General features: G+C 35.2%; 1 protein-coding gene across 1 annotated transcript in view; it reads right to left on the reverse strand.

Annotated features, from left to right (window-relative positions):
- The window catches only part of LOC106637462 (uncharacterized), an 877306-nt gene that overhangs the window by 253939 nt on the left and 607124 nt on the right, over nucleotides 1–16243 (reverse strand). Inside the window, exon 6 of the mRNA XM_089593884.1 lies at nucleotides 9265–9445. Within this exon, the coding sequence (XP_089450010.1) occupies nucleotides 9265–9445 (181 nt within the window). The remainder of the gene's footprint in view (nucleotides 1–9264; nucleotides 9446–16243) is intronic.

Below are 16243 nucleotides of genomic sequence, written 5' to 3' on the forward strand. Positions count from 1 at the left end.
AACACTCAACAGTATTGATTTTAAAGTATTTTGAGTTTTATATAATGTAAGTCATGAACAATTATAAGCTACTGTCAAATGACTGTTAATAAAGCGTCTGTTAGAATATTTACTGTTAATTTTGATTCTCTTTTTTTTTTTTTTACTATTTTAGATGGAGGTTCCTTTATTAAACTAGTATCAATTATCCTGTACTAAAACAACATATACGTATGTTATTAAGTTCATTGGTACGAGCCCAAATGATAAAAGTAAAAAATTTCGATATTTTATATTTGAATAAGAGGAAGACAAACAAAGTTAAGTTAAACTTATTCATATCGGTAATAGACTCCATGTCTTACGACAAAAATCTCCTAGAATAGTAAAGAAAACAAAAAAAAACAAGAAAGCACAAACATAAAACATAAAACGAAAAGTAATAAGCAAACATATAAGAAACGAAGTAGTGTATTATGATAACGAAAACGTAGGTAGAGCTTAAGAGTAAAAGAGTAGGTGTTTGAAGTGATTAAAAATTTTTATAGCTTTCGGAAATACCCCTATCTGGATAAAAATAGTATCAAAAATGTGATAAGAGGTGAGAAAAAAAACAGAGAACAAGAGAGAAAGGGTTCGTAAGCGAGTTTTAGTATAGTTTTATTTCGTCACTTCTTTTTTTTTGCTATTGTCCTAAAGTAGCTTAAAGTATGAGTAGTTGTATTTAAAAGTCAAATTAGGTTGTTTATATGGTATTATAAGGTAACGCTTAAGTTACATGACAAAACTTCGTGAACGCGCTGTAATGATGTAGGCAACACTAAAAAGAAATCATTTCTGGGAAAAAAGGTAGATGAGCCATAAAGTGACTACCTAAACCGTTGAAGTTTACGTCTTAAACAGGAAATACACAAGAAATATGTAAAAAAAGAATTCTCGTAGCAGTGTATTAAATTCTGGATGTAACATGATCCAGGTGGTGCGCATATATATATATATATATATATATATATATATATATATATTCCTACATTATATAGTCGTAAGAGTTAGAGGTTTTGCTACTCCCCCCCCCACTTCTTCCTAATAAGGTAGTTATTCTTTCATTTTCTTGCATTTTTTGAGTAATCCCACTTTTTTTCTAGCTCCCCTCACTCCCCTCACCTCCCCCTGCTCCCCTCCTCACTCCCACCCAGCTCCCCCCCAGCTTCCCCATATATAACGTAAATGTATTCGTAAAGCCTTATATATTTACTGTTACAAGTGGTTTAACTTTCACATAGAATTTTATTTGACCATAACAGAAAATTTTGTTACAATTATCTTATTTACGATGCTTACTTCAATTACGTACTCTAAAATGTCTTTTAAGGTGCTCTACTCTTACATAACCTCTTCCACAATTTTGAGAAATATTTTTTTGAACGTTTTTTTCATGACTTTTCAAATGTCTCTGTAAGTGATAATTTCTTATGAAATTTTTTTCACATTTAATACACTCAAAATTTTTTTTAATGTTTTCACATTTCTTTGTGTGACGCAAATAGTTTTTTTGTCTAATATTATAATGCTACACAGATCACACACAAAAATTTTTTTTGTGTTAATTTTTTCGTGCGATGATAGACACTCATGATTTAAAAATTTTAAGTTACATTTTTCACACTGATGAAATTTTGCATCTATGGAGGTGTATCTAAAAACATATTACAAAAAACGGATTGTTTATGATTACATAAATCTGAGTACTAGACGGTACTGAAATTTGCTTTGTTGATTAAAGAGAAAATTTTCAAACAAGTATAAGAATAGTAATAAAATATAGAATAGTTTTTTTGTAACTCTAGAATCTCATCCAAAAAAATAATTTTTATTTTTAATCTTATTTTCTGATTCAATTTGATTAAAAACTTTCTTTGGGTTTCCACATCTAGACAATGCTTTCCAGTAATTACAATTATTTAACAATAACTTTCTTACACAGATCTATCTCCAACTTTAAATTAAGACTTCAAGCTCTCTGTAGATGTAAAAGCATGCAAGAATGCACGAAGCATGAGAGACGCCAAGGGAGCATTAAGACCATCTGTAGTTATACGTTACCCAATATTTGTAAAAGTCAATATCAACGAATATTAGAATAATATGTCGACTTACAAGGACTGACTAATACTACTGCCAATTTGGATCTGATAAATTGTTTAGTACATTAAATAAACTTACTTTTTTTATAAAGAAAATGTGTTTTTTTTATTTTATGGTTAAGATAAAAGCTAACTAAAAGAATAAATATTTGCTTCCTTATAGACACAGAGAAAGAAAACCAAAGATGCTCTTAAGCTAAAACTAAGAGACTGATCAACTGTTTTGTTAACACAGTTAAGATTGTTCTTATGACAAGCCAAGCCATTATACGTGCACGTTATTTTTTTTTGTTTCTGGCAAAATTATTACAAGTTAGTAATGAATAGTATTATTATTTATTAATAGTGATCTGAATAACTTGTTCAATTTATTTTTTGTTATCAGCACATCCTAGACTGTGAATTTTTTATAACCTTTTTTGTCGTAACGTACGAAAATTTCTGCGTTTTTAAGTATCTCGTACCCATATTAAAACTCGAAACAAAATATTAAATGATATCTCCATGAAATTAATAAATACTTCCAGTAACAACTTTAAAGTGACTTGTCACTTATTTTTATATTTTCTAAAAAATTTATTAAATATAGGGTCCTTACTTTTGTATTATTTTAATAATTATTGAATTGTTTGACACCATCAAAATAACTTTAAAATTTTTTTTCGTTAAAAAAAAAGAAACAGACCGGCAACTATTTCTTGCATTTGTGTTAAATATTGGCTTCTTTAAATCATGACATAGCTGAGAAAATTATTTTTTCATAAACAAAAGTATAGAAATTAATGATTGCGTGAGGTAATTAACTAAATAATTTCTTGAATGTTTATATTGATCACGACAGCAGTATGACTTTAGTGGGAGGATAAAAGTTTTACTGAAAAATCCAAGAATAATTGACTGGAAACTTTATACAAATCTGTATCGTATTTAAGACTTACGCGAGTGAAGACTAAGAATATTTTACGGTTGTGCCCATGCTGCAAAGGAAATGTTTTCTACTGAGGGCATTAAACACTTTTCTTTGCTTGTTCGCACATGTTTAAGGCCATTTAGTAGTTTTGTGTTAACGAGGACAAAAATAACTAAGTCACATTTATTACTGAAGATAACTGGGATTGCATACTCATTTCCAGCATTTAAATAAAAGTATGTTACGCATTAAACGGAGAAAGTACAGCACTTCTCCGTAAGTGTGAGTTTCTTATGCCATACGTTTTTTTAAAGTGCGTATTAATTTATATTGTAAGATTTTAATTCGTAATTTTTTCTTGTACCCCTGCAGAGAAAAAAGTGGCATAATTTTTTTTTATCAGGGAAAAAAATGCAACAGTCCTCGTAGAAAATAAATTGCATGTACGGCTTATGAAAAAAATATTTTCGTATACACTGCATAGCTGCCTCCTGCGCTCTCAGCGCAGGGAATAGTTTTCTAGCAGAATATACTTAATTTGATTCCTAATAAGCAATAAGCTTAGTATTGACCTAAAAGATAATATTACCTTGTCTTTCTAAAATTACCACATAACATCGTATTTTCGGCAAACAAAGAAAGACAATCGTATACGAGAAAAAAATGGCATCTTCTGAGTTTTTACTACCTTCGGCGAGGGAGGCAACTATGCATAAGACATTAAATATATTTTCTACAAACAATGCATGCGACTTGTTACCTGTACGGAATGTTGTACTTTGCTTCTTTAGGATTCGAATCATAGCTGTACTTTCGTTAGAAGTATAAGAAAAAATAATGAAATTAAGTCTTATACTAAGGTTTATTACACACTAAGAAACAGAAAAATAACATTTTCTCCTGGACGTAAATTGTTACCTAGAAAATAGTGCTTAGTTCTTCCTGCCAAGGCCCATGTATATGATTTTTTGTTGTTAGGCAGAGTTTCTCGCTGAGCAAAATATAAAGAAAAGTTGACAGTTATAGTCCGTTGTTTCAGCAAAAATAACCCAAGACACTAACTTGCCACTATATAGATTATTACATCATCAAATCAAAATAAAAGCGCAAGTAACCAGGTGACTTAGGTCGTTTACTGGCCACTTATAAACTACTTAGTAATCAGGTCATAGAAACGCCAATTACGAGGTTACCTATAGTGCTAACTAGCTACTTAATCAATAATGGAACAATAAAATCATAACGTAAGTGCTTACTACCAAGCAATGCATGAAATTTACTGGCCACTTAATAAATCCGTAAAGTAAACGATAGAATGAGGCACTAATTGACTAATAAAGCAAGGCACTTTTTGTCCACACAATAAATTAATAAATAATTGATGAATAAAATAGGTATACCAATAACTAGATTAAAGTCACTCAGGAAACTTATTAGCTGTGTTATGAATCTATAAAGCATTTAATTATAACAAGCAACAATTATAAGGTAAATGTATATAATAAGCATACGCACTGATAAGCTACTTCATTTGTAAGTAGAAAATCAATTTGTAATCTTATTTTAAATTATCAAGTAACTTGAACTTTTACTTGCCACTTTATTAGTTTAAGAGGCATTTAATTTTTTTAAATACTAATTACCATAAATACGAGGTATCTTAAAGTTAAAAGTGGTTTTCTAATCAATAAATAAAACCAACGAATAATCTAAGCACCAATCACCAGATTACTTGGGGTACTAACTGATAACGTTATTAACGTATAAAGCATTTTAGAATAACAAATTGGTAAGAAATCTCGTTACCAGCAGCACTTGCTAGCCACATTAATATTAATAAGTAATTTAGAGCAGTCCTTGGCCACTTTGTTTCTTAAACAATCATTACATAGTATCGAAAGCGCCTCCCACCCGGTGACTATAAGTTCTGATTGGCCTTTTAATATATAAATGAAAAAGTTTATAAATTATTTGAACGCTAACCTCGAATTAACTTAGGGGACAATCAGACGTTACTCAAAATTGACAATATATTTATTCCTTGTGAGTGCTTATCACTAGACAACACGGACACTTAGTGTCTAGTCAATTAAAAATTTTTAAAACAATAAGTAGCCTTACTACTGATGATCAAGAGACTGGAGATACGTACTGGCCATGATAATAATCCATGACGTATTTAATCCTATTAAATGCAAATTACTTAGTCATTTAAAGCACTCATTGGCTATGTTGATAATCTGTGAAACCTCAATTTATAACATAAGTGCTTTTTATTACGTAATATGAAGCGCTGACGAGCTGATGTATAAATTAACATATTATTTAATAATGAAAAAAGACTTTATTACAAAGTTACCCAGGGTGCTAACTTTTTTATGAATAAATTTAAAAATTTATTCATTCACAAACTAAGCACTAAAAATAACTAAGTAAGCCTATTTATTACATTTTTAATCTTTGAAATCTGTTATTAGAATAAGCATTATTCATTAAAATATTAACGTCACTTATTCGAATGCTTATTAATTATAAGTACAACAATAAATAACTTAGGCACCAATTACTAAGTAAAACAAGCTCTGTCGTACCAGGGAGCTGGATGGCTATGTTAGTTATTTGTAGAGTATTCAATAAAAATAAAAGTGCAAATGATTGAGTAATCTAAAGCATGTAACAGCCATATTTCAAACTTATAAGAAACTAAAGGCACTGACTAGCCTTTTAGTTTAATGATTGAAAATTAGAAACAACAGAAGTGCCAATTTACACTTATTAGGTTTTTTATTTATCAATAAAGCATTAATTTATGATACAAGCCCTCTCTACTACGTAATCTTGTGTGCTTCAGCTGTCATTTATAACTTACTTTACTTATAAAATGGTCAGTCAGCTCTCTTGGTCACTTGGTGATTGAAAGTGAGGTTATTTGATGTTTTTGTATACATTCCTGAAGTTATAAGTAAGTACCTTAAGGTAGCTCGTAATTAGTGCTCAGGATATTTTTTACTTTTTTTTTGTTTCTTTATTAACGTATAGGGTGGCCAATGAGCAACCCTGGTGATCTCGTGATTGGTGCTGGTATTATAGTTTTGGGCTCACAAATGAAGAAAACAACAAGTTTGTCTCTTAGATTATGTAGCTATTTGTGCTTACGTAATTATTTCATAATACGTCAATTAATATAGCAGCTATAAAATGCTCCAGGTTACCCGATCATTGGTACATACACTTTTTTTAAATGCCTTATGGATTAATAATATGGCTGGCCTGTCTGAGGCTTATGACTTAAAGACTTTTGCGGTTTTAAAATACAAAAGCCTACGGTTTGCTTGGTGTTACTGGATTTGGGTTTTATTGATTAAGAAACACAGGCCGTCGGCCTGCCTGGGGTTCAGGGGTTGGAAATTTTCTAGCTAAAATACACAGACCTATGGCCTGCCTAGAGTTGGTGGATTGGGGTAGTAAGGGCTTATTAATTGCGGAACACAGGCCTTTAGCCAGTCCATGGTTTGAAGTTTTAAATTTTGCAGCTTACGTGCACAGGTCTTTAGCCTCTCTAGGACTTAGGAGTTGAGGATTTGGCAGTTCAAATACACATGCCTACAGTCTGCCAAGATCTTTGGTATAAGGAGTATACTTTTTGAGAAATACAAACATTTAACCTCTCTAGAGCTTGAAAAATTAGGGCTAAGTGGATTAAGTACACAGGCCTTTGACCTACTTAGGGCTCAGCAGTTACGGATCTATCAATTAGGCACCTAGCCCTTCAGCTAGTCTGTGGCTCAGAGGTTTGGGATATTGTGGCTTACATTGACAGTCTTCTAGCCTGCCTGGTGCTTAGGAATCAAGAATTTTGCGGTTTTAATACACAGGCTTACGGCCTGACTGCGATTATGGGATTGGAGATTCATCAATTTAGAAATACAGGCCTATGACCTGTCATAAATTTAGGAGCTGGAAATTTTCTAATTTACGAACACAGACCTCCAGCCTGTCTGAGGTGTATGGGATTAGAGTTTTGCGGCTTACATGCTCAGGTCTCTGGCCTGTCCAAGGATTAGCAGTTTAGAATTTTGCGGTTGAAATGTACAGCCTTACGACCTGCGTAAGTTTGAGGATCTTAAAATTCGTAAATTAAGAGATACAGGCCTTCAGCCTGTCTAGGGCTTAAGGGATTAAAATTGTGCAGTTTAGATGCACAAGTATCGAGCCTGTCTGAGGCTTAGGAGTTGAAGACTTTGTGATTTAAATACAAAGGCCAATGGTCTGCCTGGTGTAACTGAATTTGAAATTTATTAATTCAGGAACACAGGCCTTCAGGAACGATTCAGCCTGTCAAGGGCTTAGGGATTTTAAATTTTGAGGGTAACATGCAGGTTAAACATTGCAGATTACATGCAAAGGTCTCTGGCCTGGTTGAGGTAGAGGAGTTCAGGATTTTGCAGCTAAAATACATAGACCTCTGGCCTGTCTAGGGCTAAGATGTTAGAAACTTACTATATGAGGAGCACAGGCTTTTGGCTCGTTCAGGTTCGAGGAATTACAGATTTTGCGGTTTGCATATCCTAGATGCCAGCTCGTCTGGAGCTTAGAAGTTAAGGATTTTTTGGTTTAAATACCCAGCCTTACAGCCTGCCTGGGGATTAGAAGATTTAGATTTAATAATTAAGAATTACAAGCGTTCCACCTTTCTAAGCAGTCGAAAATTTCTTTAATTATGGCTCACAGGCCCTTGGATAGCCCAGGGCTTAGAAGTTTGTCTCACGCTAAAAAATCAAAAATTTTGCGGTCTAAAGACACAAGCCTATGGCCTGCCTGTGAATAAGGGGCTAAAGGTTAATAAATTTAAAAATACAGACCTTCAGCCTGTCTCGGATACACGGGCTTAAAATTTTTTAATTCAAGAGAATATACCTCTTACATATATGGGGTGAGGTGGCTTATAATATTGAAACTTGTACGCTCAGGCTTCTAGCATGTTTTGGGCTGAAAACTTTTGCATTTTATGGTGTAAATACAGGGGGCAATGGCTTGCCTGGGGCTTAGGTCTTTGGGACTCACTAATTAAGAAACACAGGCCTTTAGCCTGTCTGTGACTAACGGCTTCGTGATCTTGCAGATTACATGCTTAGTTCTTTGATCTGCCTGGGGCTTAAAAATTTAGAATTTTGCAGTTTACATGCTCCAGCCTCTGGTCTATCTTGGGCTTGGGAGTTAGAATTTTGCGATTTAAATACAGAGTCTTATGACCTATTTAGAGTTCAGGGGCTTGGGACGTAGTAAGGTAGTTGTTTTCTAAATCAAATTATAAGTCAAGAATATCTAAGAAGGTACAAAATTATCACCAAAATAAAATAAGCCTTAAGAAAAATGTGTTAAAAACTTGTAACCAATTTATCATGTCATTACAGAAATATCTTTGATAAAAATCACTGTTTCTACATTGGACCAATGGTGCAAGCACTACATAGCCCAATTTTAAAAAAAGTGTAACTTACCACATATCCATTAATGATTTAAAAACTACTCAAAACTGTCTTTGACAGTAAAGGAACACATAAATTTTTTTGAGAACTCTTTACTTCATAGTTTGAAAAGTATCGTAGTTAAAAAAGTGCTCTTCGTTCAATTTTAAAAGATAACCAAGTAAGTATTGCGTATATAGCAATGTCACATTGTCACATAAATACAAGTAGATAGATGTATATGTTCATGTGTGTAAAAGTATACATAAAGGCATTCACATTTCTTTCTGATATTTTAAATACGTGATGATATTTGTATATTTTAAATCTGTGTATGAAACTAAGCAATGTATTAAAAAACAACTACTTAAATTAAAGAATACAGGCCTTTAGATTTCTAGGATGTCAGGGCTTGGAATTTTTTGAATTGAGGAACACAGACCTCTTGCAGGTTTGAGGTGTGGTGGTTCATAATTTTGCGGTTTACATGCACAAGACACTGGTCTGTGTGAGGTTTAGAAGTTCTAAGCTAAATTATTTGAAGCAGAGAATATTGAAAATTCTTAAAAATTGATAAAAGATTTGTAATCAGTGCGCTGAAAAACTGTTGCATACGATTATTTTTGACATAACTATTGCATACAACTTGTTTCTAAGAATGTTGGGCAACCTTATCATCATATTAGTAAATAACATAACTATTTTATAAAATAAGTTAGTTATGATATGATAAATAAACAAATAATGTTAATAATATACTTACATATTTTTTTGAAGATTTAGAAAAGTAAGCGAGTCCCCATAACCCATGAATGCGTCTTCTGAAAGAACACTTATATTATTAGATCTGAGATCAAGGTGTCTTAACCGATGCAGACGTCGTAAGGCATCGCTTGGTACAAAATGCAGACTATTATCTCCCAGTTTTAAGTACTGCAAGTTTTCTGAAACAGAAGTCACAAATATTAAATGTTATTTTCTTAAAAAAGCATTGCTTGGTCCCTATACTTTTTTTTACTAAATATAGACAATAAAAATAGAGTCAAACGCATGGATGCGTAAAATAATATTTACAGTAAATACTTTAAATAATAAAGTGTCATATGTATTGTACCTATCCTCAATTTCAAAACATTAATTGTGTCTTTGATAATGATTAAAGTTATTAATTTTTATAGAAAAAAAATATGTACGAATGTAAAAAAAACGGAGTTTAAAGAGTACTGAATAGGCAGAAGATTAGGATTACTTATGCGACGAGTGCATTAACCATTAGTGTTTAGGATAGTGGCAGCGTGAACTAGCTCTTTGTTATCAGAATAAAGTGAAATAACTCAACGGAGTGGCCAGGCACTGCAAGACCAAATGAGCATAAAGATCACTATGGTAACAACGTCGTCAACCTAGAAGTAACGACGTTGAATCTTTTATTTGTATCGTTTTCGGAGCGTGTTCAAGGACTGGCAGCTTCAGCGGCTCCAGAACTGGTGTTGGACCTTCCAAACCCGCACATAATCCAATCTATTGGATGGAGTACTGCTCTTAAGCACAAAATTCAGTAGGCCACCGATGTAAAAGTGTTCAAGAGGGAAGATAACTGTGAACTTGTCTGTAGTATTATATTCAATTAAATTTATCCATGGAGATAGATAGGTGGCACTAGCTTTTTTATAGGTTACAGTTAGCAATAACACTGATAGTAATTAAGTGGGCTTAAGTCATTAATGCTTTACAGGATATACTAGACGTCAACGTTTCGATTGTCGATGCAGATCTAGCAAAAGATCATCGTAATACCCAAGTATAAGGTGATCCTTCTCCAGCAGACCAAGCTTTGGTGTAGTGTGCAGAAGATCGTTGAGGCTATAGCCAACGGATGCTGGTCACGATGCGTTTAATATCATGCACAGATTTCTCTGGCGATCAACAGCTTGCCAGATCCCATGGGGTAGGATATAGCATATGGAGCATGACGACTCACAAAGGTTTGCATCAAGTAGTTACCGCATGTGCCAGTGCTTAAGATACTCATCCATGAAGCGAGCATATGTAAGGGCCATCTTAAGATCACCCTGCAATCTGCGCCATAACGAGTGAAGAGATGCTCTAGCGTCGGGTGAGCTCTCTTCTTCACTGAGTTTCATCATGCTGGACACGACATATCGCTAATCAACCACCCAATGATAATCAGCAAAGATGACCTAGCACTTGATGTCCTCAGAAGATTAACGAAAACCTGGGGGTTGTCCTTTTATATCCAAAATACTTGTATCACTGCAATAAGCTGTTCATGTCAAGGTGGATTTGACGTGTTCTGTGTTCTTATGCAAGCAGCTAGTAAGGACGAGGTTGTTTGGCCTAGTGCGTAACCAGAGAGCATCCAGCTGGCAACAGTGAGCTGTCTGGCAAGATCTTTATGAAACAACAGCCGTGGCAGTAGAAAATAAGGGTACACGTGGACTTTGAAAAAAATATCGACACCTCTTAGCATTCTAGAACTCAGGTCTAAGAGATCTGGTAGATTACTTAAGAATTTAATGGCAGCTGGGTGTAATGGTTTAGATAGAAAATGGAATCCCAGCTGGAGCATGCAGGGTACAGTCCACCATAACGTAAAGGTAATTTTGCGAATTTTAAGGTGCAAACTTACAATGGTTAGGGACAACATAAGGACAGCGTTTTTGACGTCAGAAATTGTTCTGACAGCTGGCTTCAGACTGGTTCCAATCTTTCGAGCCACCACAATGGACATAAATGAAATCTCTGAACAAGCGTCAATGAAGGCTCTTGCTGTGACTGTTTGCCAGGGGCTCTTGAGCTGAACTTTGAGCGTGAGTAGAATGACATGGCGTAAAGAGCTAGAGCAAGAGCGACTTCTTGCCTCAGCTAATTCTGGGTTGGGCGGTTTCTTGAGCTTGTAGTCCCAGACCTCCTGAGTTAAGGGATCCATGGCAGTTGAGGCAAAGTAAGATTATCTACATATCCCAATGTTCTATAAGCTGATGAAGCGCTCGCAGTTAATTATAGTGCTTTTCTAAGGTATCAAGCAGACCCTGCAGATCAGCAGCACATTCTTTGTGCAAAGGATTAAGCGTTCTAAGTGACATGATGTGGTTCTGCAGGAGCAGGCAGTAAAGCCTGAATCGCGAAACAAGAAGGCTCCAGACTGTAAAATAACGAGAGCTATCGAGCTGCAAGGTGTTAAGAACTGCTTTTACCTCACTTTGCACGTTAACTTTTAAGTAAAAAAAGTTTCTAACGTTAGAAAAAAGCCCAAGTATATCCTGGGGTTGATCAACAGGCTCATCGCCTTCTGGCACGGTCAAAAACAGCTAAATCCTAGCGTGACACTAGCATGCCTTACCATTAAGGTTAATAATAACCTTCTGCAAACCTGCATATGTCACTTAAGAAGGTGACTTTGTTCATAGGTGAGCACTGAATTGAGTCCTCGTGAATGGCTTGGAAGTAACTCCAATTGTTGATAAGCAGCTCCAACTGATGATTAAGACCCATGCTCCATACTTTGACAGTCTTGTCAGATTGAGTGAAGTCCTCAAAAATTTCTAGCAGGGATCTCTGCCTTCTCAGCAATGGGGGCCAGCCTCCGTTATGCCTGTAACTTAATTATGTGCTGAGCTTAAGACTTGCACTTTAAGTAATGTTGTATTACTGGTAGTACAATCTTACATATGAAATAATTTGTATGCAGAGTATTAGGAGCAGGCGTAAGGAATTGCACATGAATCTGTCGATACAATCAGCCACAAGCTGACGTGAATTTCAAAAATGCCCATATTATAATTATAAAACAGCCTGTTAACAGTTACCCAAGACTATTTGACAGCATCACCCTTATAGTAATTGTTGTCAGGCGTAAAGTCTCTCAAGTGTACTGCATGGCTGTTGCGGATGATGTATAAGTCGTCTTTTATCTGTCACATCGCATTAAGGCTCTCATAATCTCGAATTGCGCATCTGCAAGGTTGCATTACATGCAACAGAGGCTCCAATATTTTGATACGTTCTTTGACGTAGAGAATGTGTGATTGCATGCTTGCATCTTACATTGTTCTACTAACATTGTTTCAAATAAAATAAAGGGTCTGGTTGTTTTGGGCTCGATAAGGTTCCAGCAGTTGTCCTTCCTAGTCATGCAATTTGTCTCAAAGAACTATTTTTAGATTAATTTTTTTTTTAATGTCCGTGATATAAGTCAGCGGATTTGCCGTGACGAATATTAGTAGAGTCAGCAGAGCAACGTGGAGGTTAAACTTGAGAGTCAAACAGTGGAAGCGCAGAATCAGGAACAGCAGATGTTGAGTGCCATTACTAAAGTGTGTAGTCAGTCAGTGACAGCAGTCGTCAAGCCAGCAGCAGCTCTTTTTCTACACAGAGCAGGGAGGGAATGGGCGTATAAGAAAAATCGCACCCAGCATGTTTTGTGTTACTTTTACATGTCATAGTTATCTTATTTCTTTTTTGTATAATTTTTGTTTACGAACTTATGTGTGCTTCGAAAGCCTTGCAATCGAAATTTTAACTACTTGCGATACCCATGACGTACAAATAAAGATGATGTAAATAATAATTAAAAGAAAACTATAATTGATCTCAGTAAAGTCTAAGACGTTTCAAACGTAAACCACCTGGCCACTTTTCATTGAAATAATAATTGATTGAAATAATAAGAGATTAGAAATTCTTCGATTTTACGTTGTAACAGAAATTTGTATCTTACAAATAATACGTTCATTGTCTGTTTTTGACATCGAAAACTATTGATATCTTCTCACTTTCTCCACACACCAGTAAATAGAGTAGTGGTTACTGCGATAAAAGTACTGTAAGCTTCCTCAAGTGAATCACGTGCTGTGCGTACTAGGTCAGTATGCATATTAGACTGATCTGAGTAGTTCCTCCTCTGATACAAAATATTAGCTCTACCACTTTAATTAGAGTAGCCCCTAAGCCTTGCGGAGTATAGGGCATTTCAAACTTTTTGTAAAACACAATTACCAAATAAAGGTATGTCAACAATCATGTATAATTAATACATTTAGAAGCAAGCATTTTGCTTTATTATTAATATCAATGTTTGGGAGAACAAAAAAATACGCATCTAATGCTAGACATTAGGTCACTAAAAAAATGATAGTCAAAGTAGGCCTATGATTATAAAAGTTAACAAGAAACCTCATAGAACGACCAAGGTGCCTTCTAGAGAAAAAGATTGGGAGGAATCAGCAATATAAAACTAACATCTTCTTACAATAGGTGAAAGCGGACCAAACTATTTAATTAAACATTATAACACCTACGCCTTGTCTGTTACTTGAATTTAGCAAAATTAAGTAACTTTGATCATTTATCCTAAATATCGGCTCAGAAGCCTTGTTTGTTGAGAATTCTGTTATTTTATCTATTTTATCCAATATCATAAGTTGTTAAGACACCTTTTTTCTCTTTAAAACAATTACAAACGTAAAAATAAAAACTCAAGAATACGTCATGCGAAGCGTATTTGAATTCTACTTTGAATTTTACATCAGAATGGATGATTTGTGTTGACACATACAGTATAATAGTGAACGAGATATTTTGGATGTATTTGGTACAAATTAATAACCATAAAAACTGTTTAGAAATCTGAAAATACATACTTACTTTTCAGATTAGAATAAATAACACAGAGCTTTCCGTAAAAAAAGTGAGAATCCCGTCGCATACACAAATATCCAATACAACTTCTTGTGCTTTATGTAAGTAAAGCTCACTTTCTTAGAATCTTTAAAATCAGAATAATTAAAACTTTGTAAAAATCAAAGAAAAATAGTTACAAAATACTTAAAGTCTTTAAAATCTAAAATCAAGGAGCAAGAAGTCGTATTGTAAACTCTGATGTCCAAAATAAAAAAAAAGGGTTTCTGCAGTGAACGTTTAGATCAAAAACTCAGAAAACCAGATCACAGACAATCTTAACGAAAAATTAGGTGAGTATCACAGGACCCCCAGCAAAAAGTAGGAGTTCGAACTCATATGTTATCAAACTTGGTGTAGTAGGAATTGAGAAAACCAGCGTACACCTAATTTAAAAAGATCATTAAAAGTTTAATATTAATATCGTGGAAATTTTTATATCATTACGATTTTGAGGGCATATGTACGTAGAAAAAATACAAATATATATATATATATATATACAGCATGATATGTAACGGTGGCATTTCCCGAGAACCGCGTAAAGAGCGTTTTTTTTTGACGCAAAACCCGTTGGAATTAATTTTTTAGGGCAAATAGCTTTTAAATGAGAGCCGATTGAAAATACGTTCCAAACTACCCATAAATGGGGTTGAAAAGCTATAGAGCGCCCGCATGAACTTGCGACGTTGCCACATTGTTATTGGAGCTTAGTCGGTAAGCAGTGGGAACTAGATCCATGTGTGCACGCAAGAGCGTCAGCTACTGCTGGTAACTTGAAGGTTGGATGTAAAAATTTTTACCTTAAGGTGAATATTGTCTGCTCCTTATGTTGTCAGTTGTTTATCCATCACGCGCTTACTGTCTTTCTCACTCTTATGTTAGACAAAAACATCTTTGAATTCTTATACTTAAGTAATGTTACCTCAAATGAAAGTAAAATACCATATCAGTAGGGATTTTTCCACTCTACACGATAGTATTTTTGCAAAAATAGTCAAGCTCTCGGTCAAAAATATTGTTGTTAGGTATGTTTTGTTTACGTTCCCGGGTATGTCATCTGTACACAATTTAGAAAGAGTCCATTCATAAATTGCAATTATCAAGTACCCGGGAAGTACCCGCCAAGTGCCCGGGAAGTACCCGGCAAATGCTCGGGAAGTACCTACCAAGTACCCGAGGAAGTGCCCGGGAAGTACCCGGCAAGTGCCTGGGAAGTACCCGAGGAAATGCCCGGGAAGTACTTGCCAAGTACCTGGGAAGTGCCCAGGTAGTACCTATGAAGTGCCCGGGAAGTACCCGAGGAAGTGCCCGGGAAGTACCCACCAAGTGCCCGGGAAGTACCCGCGAAGTACCCGAGGAAGTGCCCGGAAAGTACCCGCCAAGTGCCCCGGAAGTCCCCGCCTAGTACAATACAGTTGGATACTTCCCGGGCACTTTCTCGGGTACTCCCCGGGCACTTCCCAGGCACTTCCCAGGTACTTGGCGGGTACTTCCCGGGCACTTGCCGGGTACTTCCCGGGCACTTGGCGGGTACTTCCCGGGTACTTGATTATTGCAATTTATGAATGCACTCATTCTAAATCGTGTACAGACGACATACCTGGGAACGTAAGCAAGACATACCTAACAACAATATTTTTGACCGAGAGCTTGACTATTTTTGCAAAAATACTATCGTGTAGAGTGGAAAAATCCCTACTAATTTGGTATTTTACTTTCATTAGAGGTAACATTACTTTAGTATAAAAATTTAAAGATGTTTTTGTCCAACATGAGAGTGAGAAAGACAGTAAGCGCGTGATGGATAAACAACTAACAACATAAGGAGCCGACAATATTTACCTTAAGGTAGAAATTTTTACATCCAACCTTCAAGTTACCAGCCGTAGCTGACGCTCTTGCGTGCGCACATGGATATAGTTCTCACTGCTTACCGACTAAGCTCCAATAACAATGTGGCAACGTCGCGAGTTCATGCGGGCGCGCTATAGCTTTCCAACCCCATTTAGGGGTAGTTTGGATTGTATTTTCAATCGGCT

The sequence above is a fragment of the Copidosoma floridanum genome, unplaced genomic scaffold, assembly GCF_036245765.1.
Source record: "Copidosoma floridanum isolate Cflo_tuat_1 unplaced genomic scaffold, Cflo_Japanese_pri ptg000020l, whole genome shotgun sequence".
NCBI lineage: Eukaryota > Metazoa > Arthropoda > Insecta > Hymenoptera > Encyrtidae > Copidosoma > Copidosoma floridanum.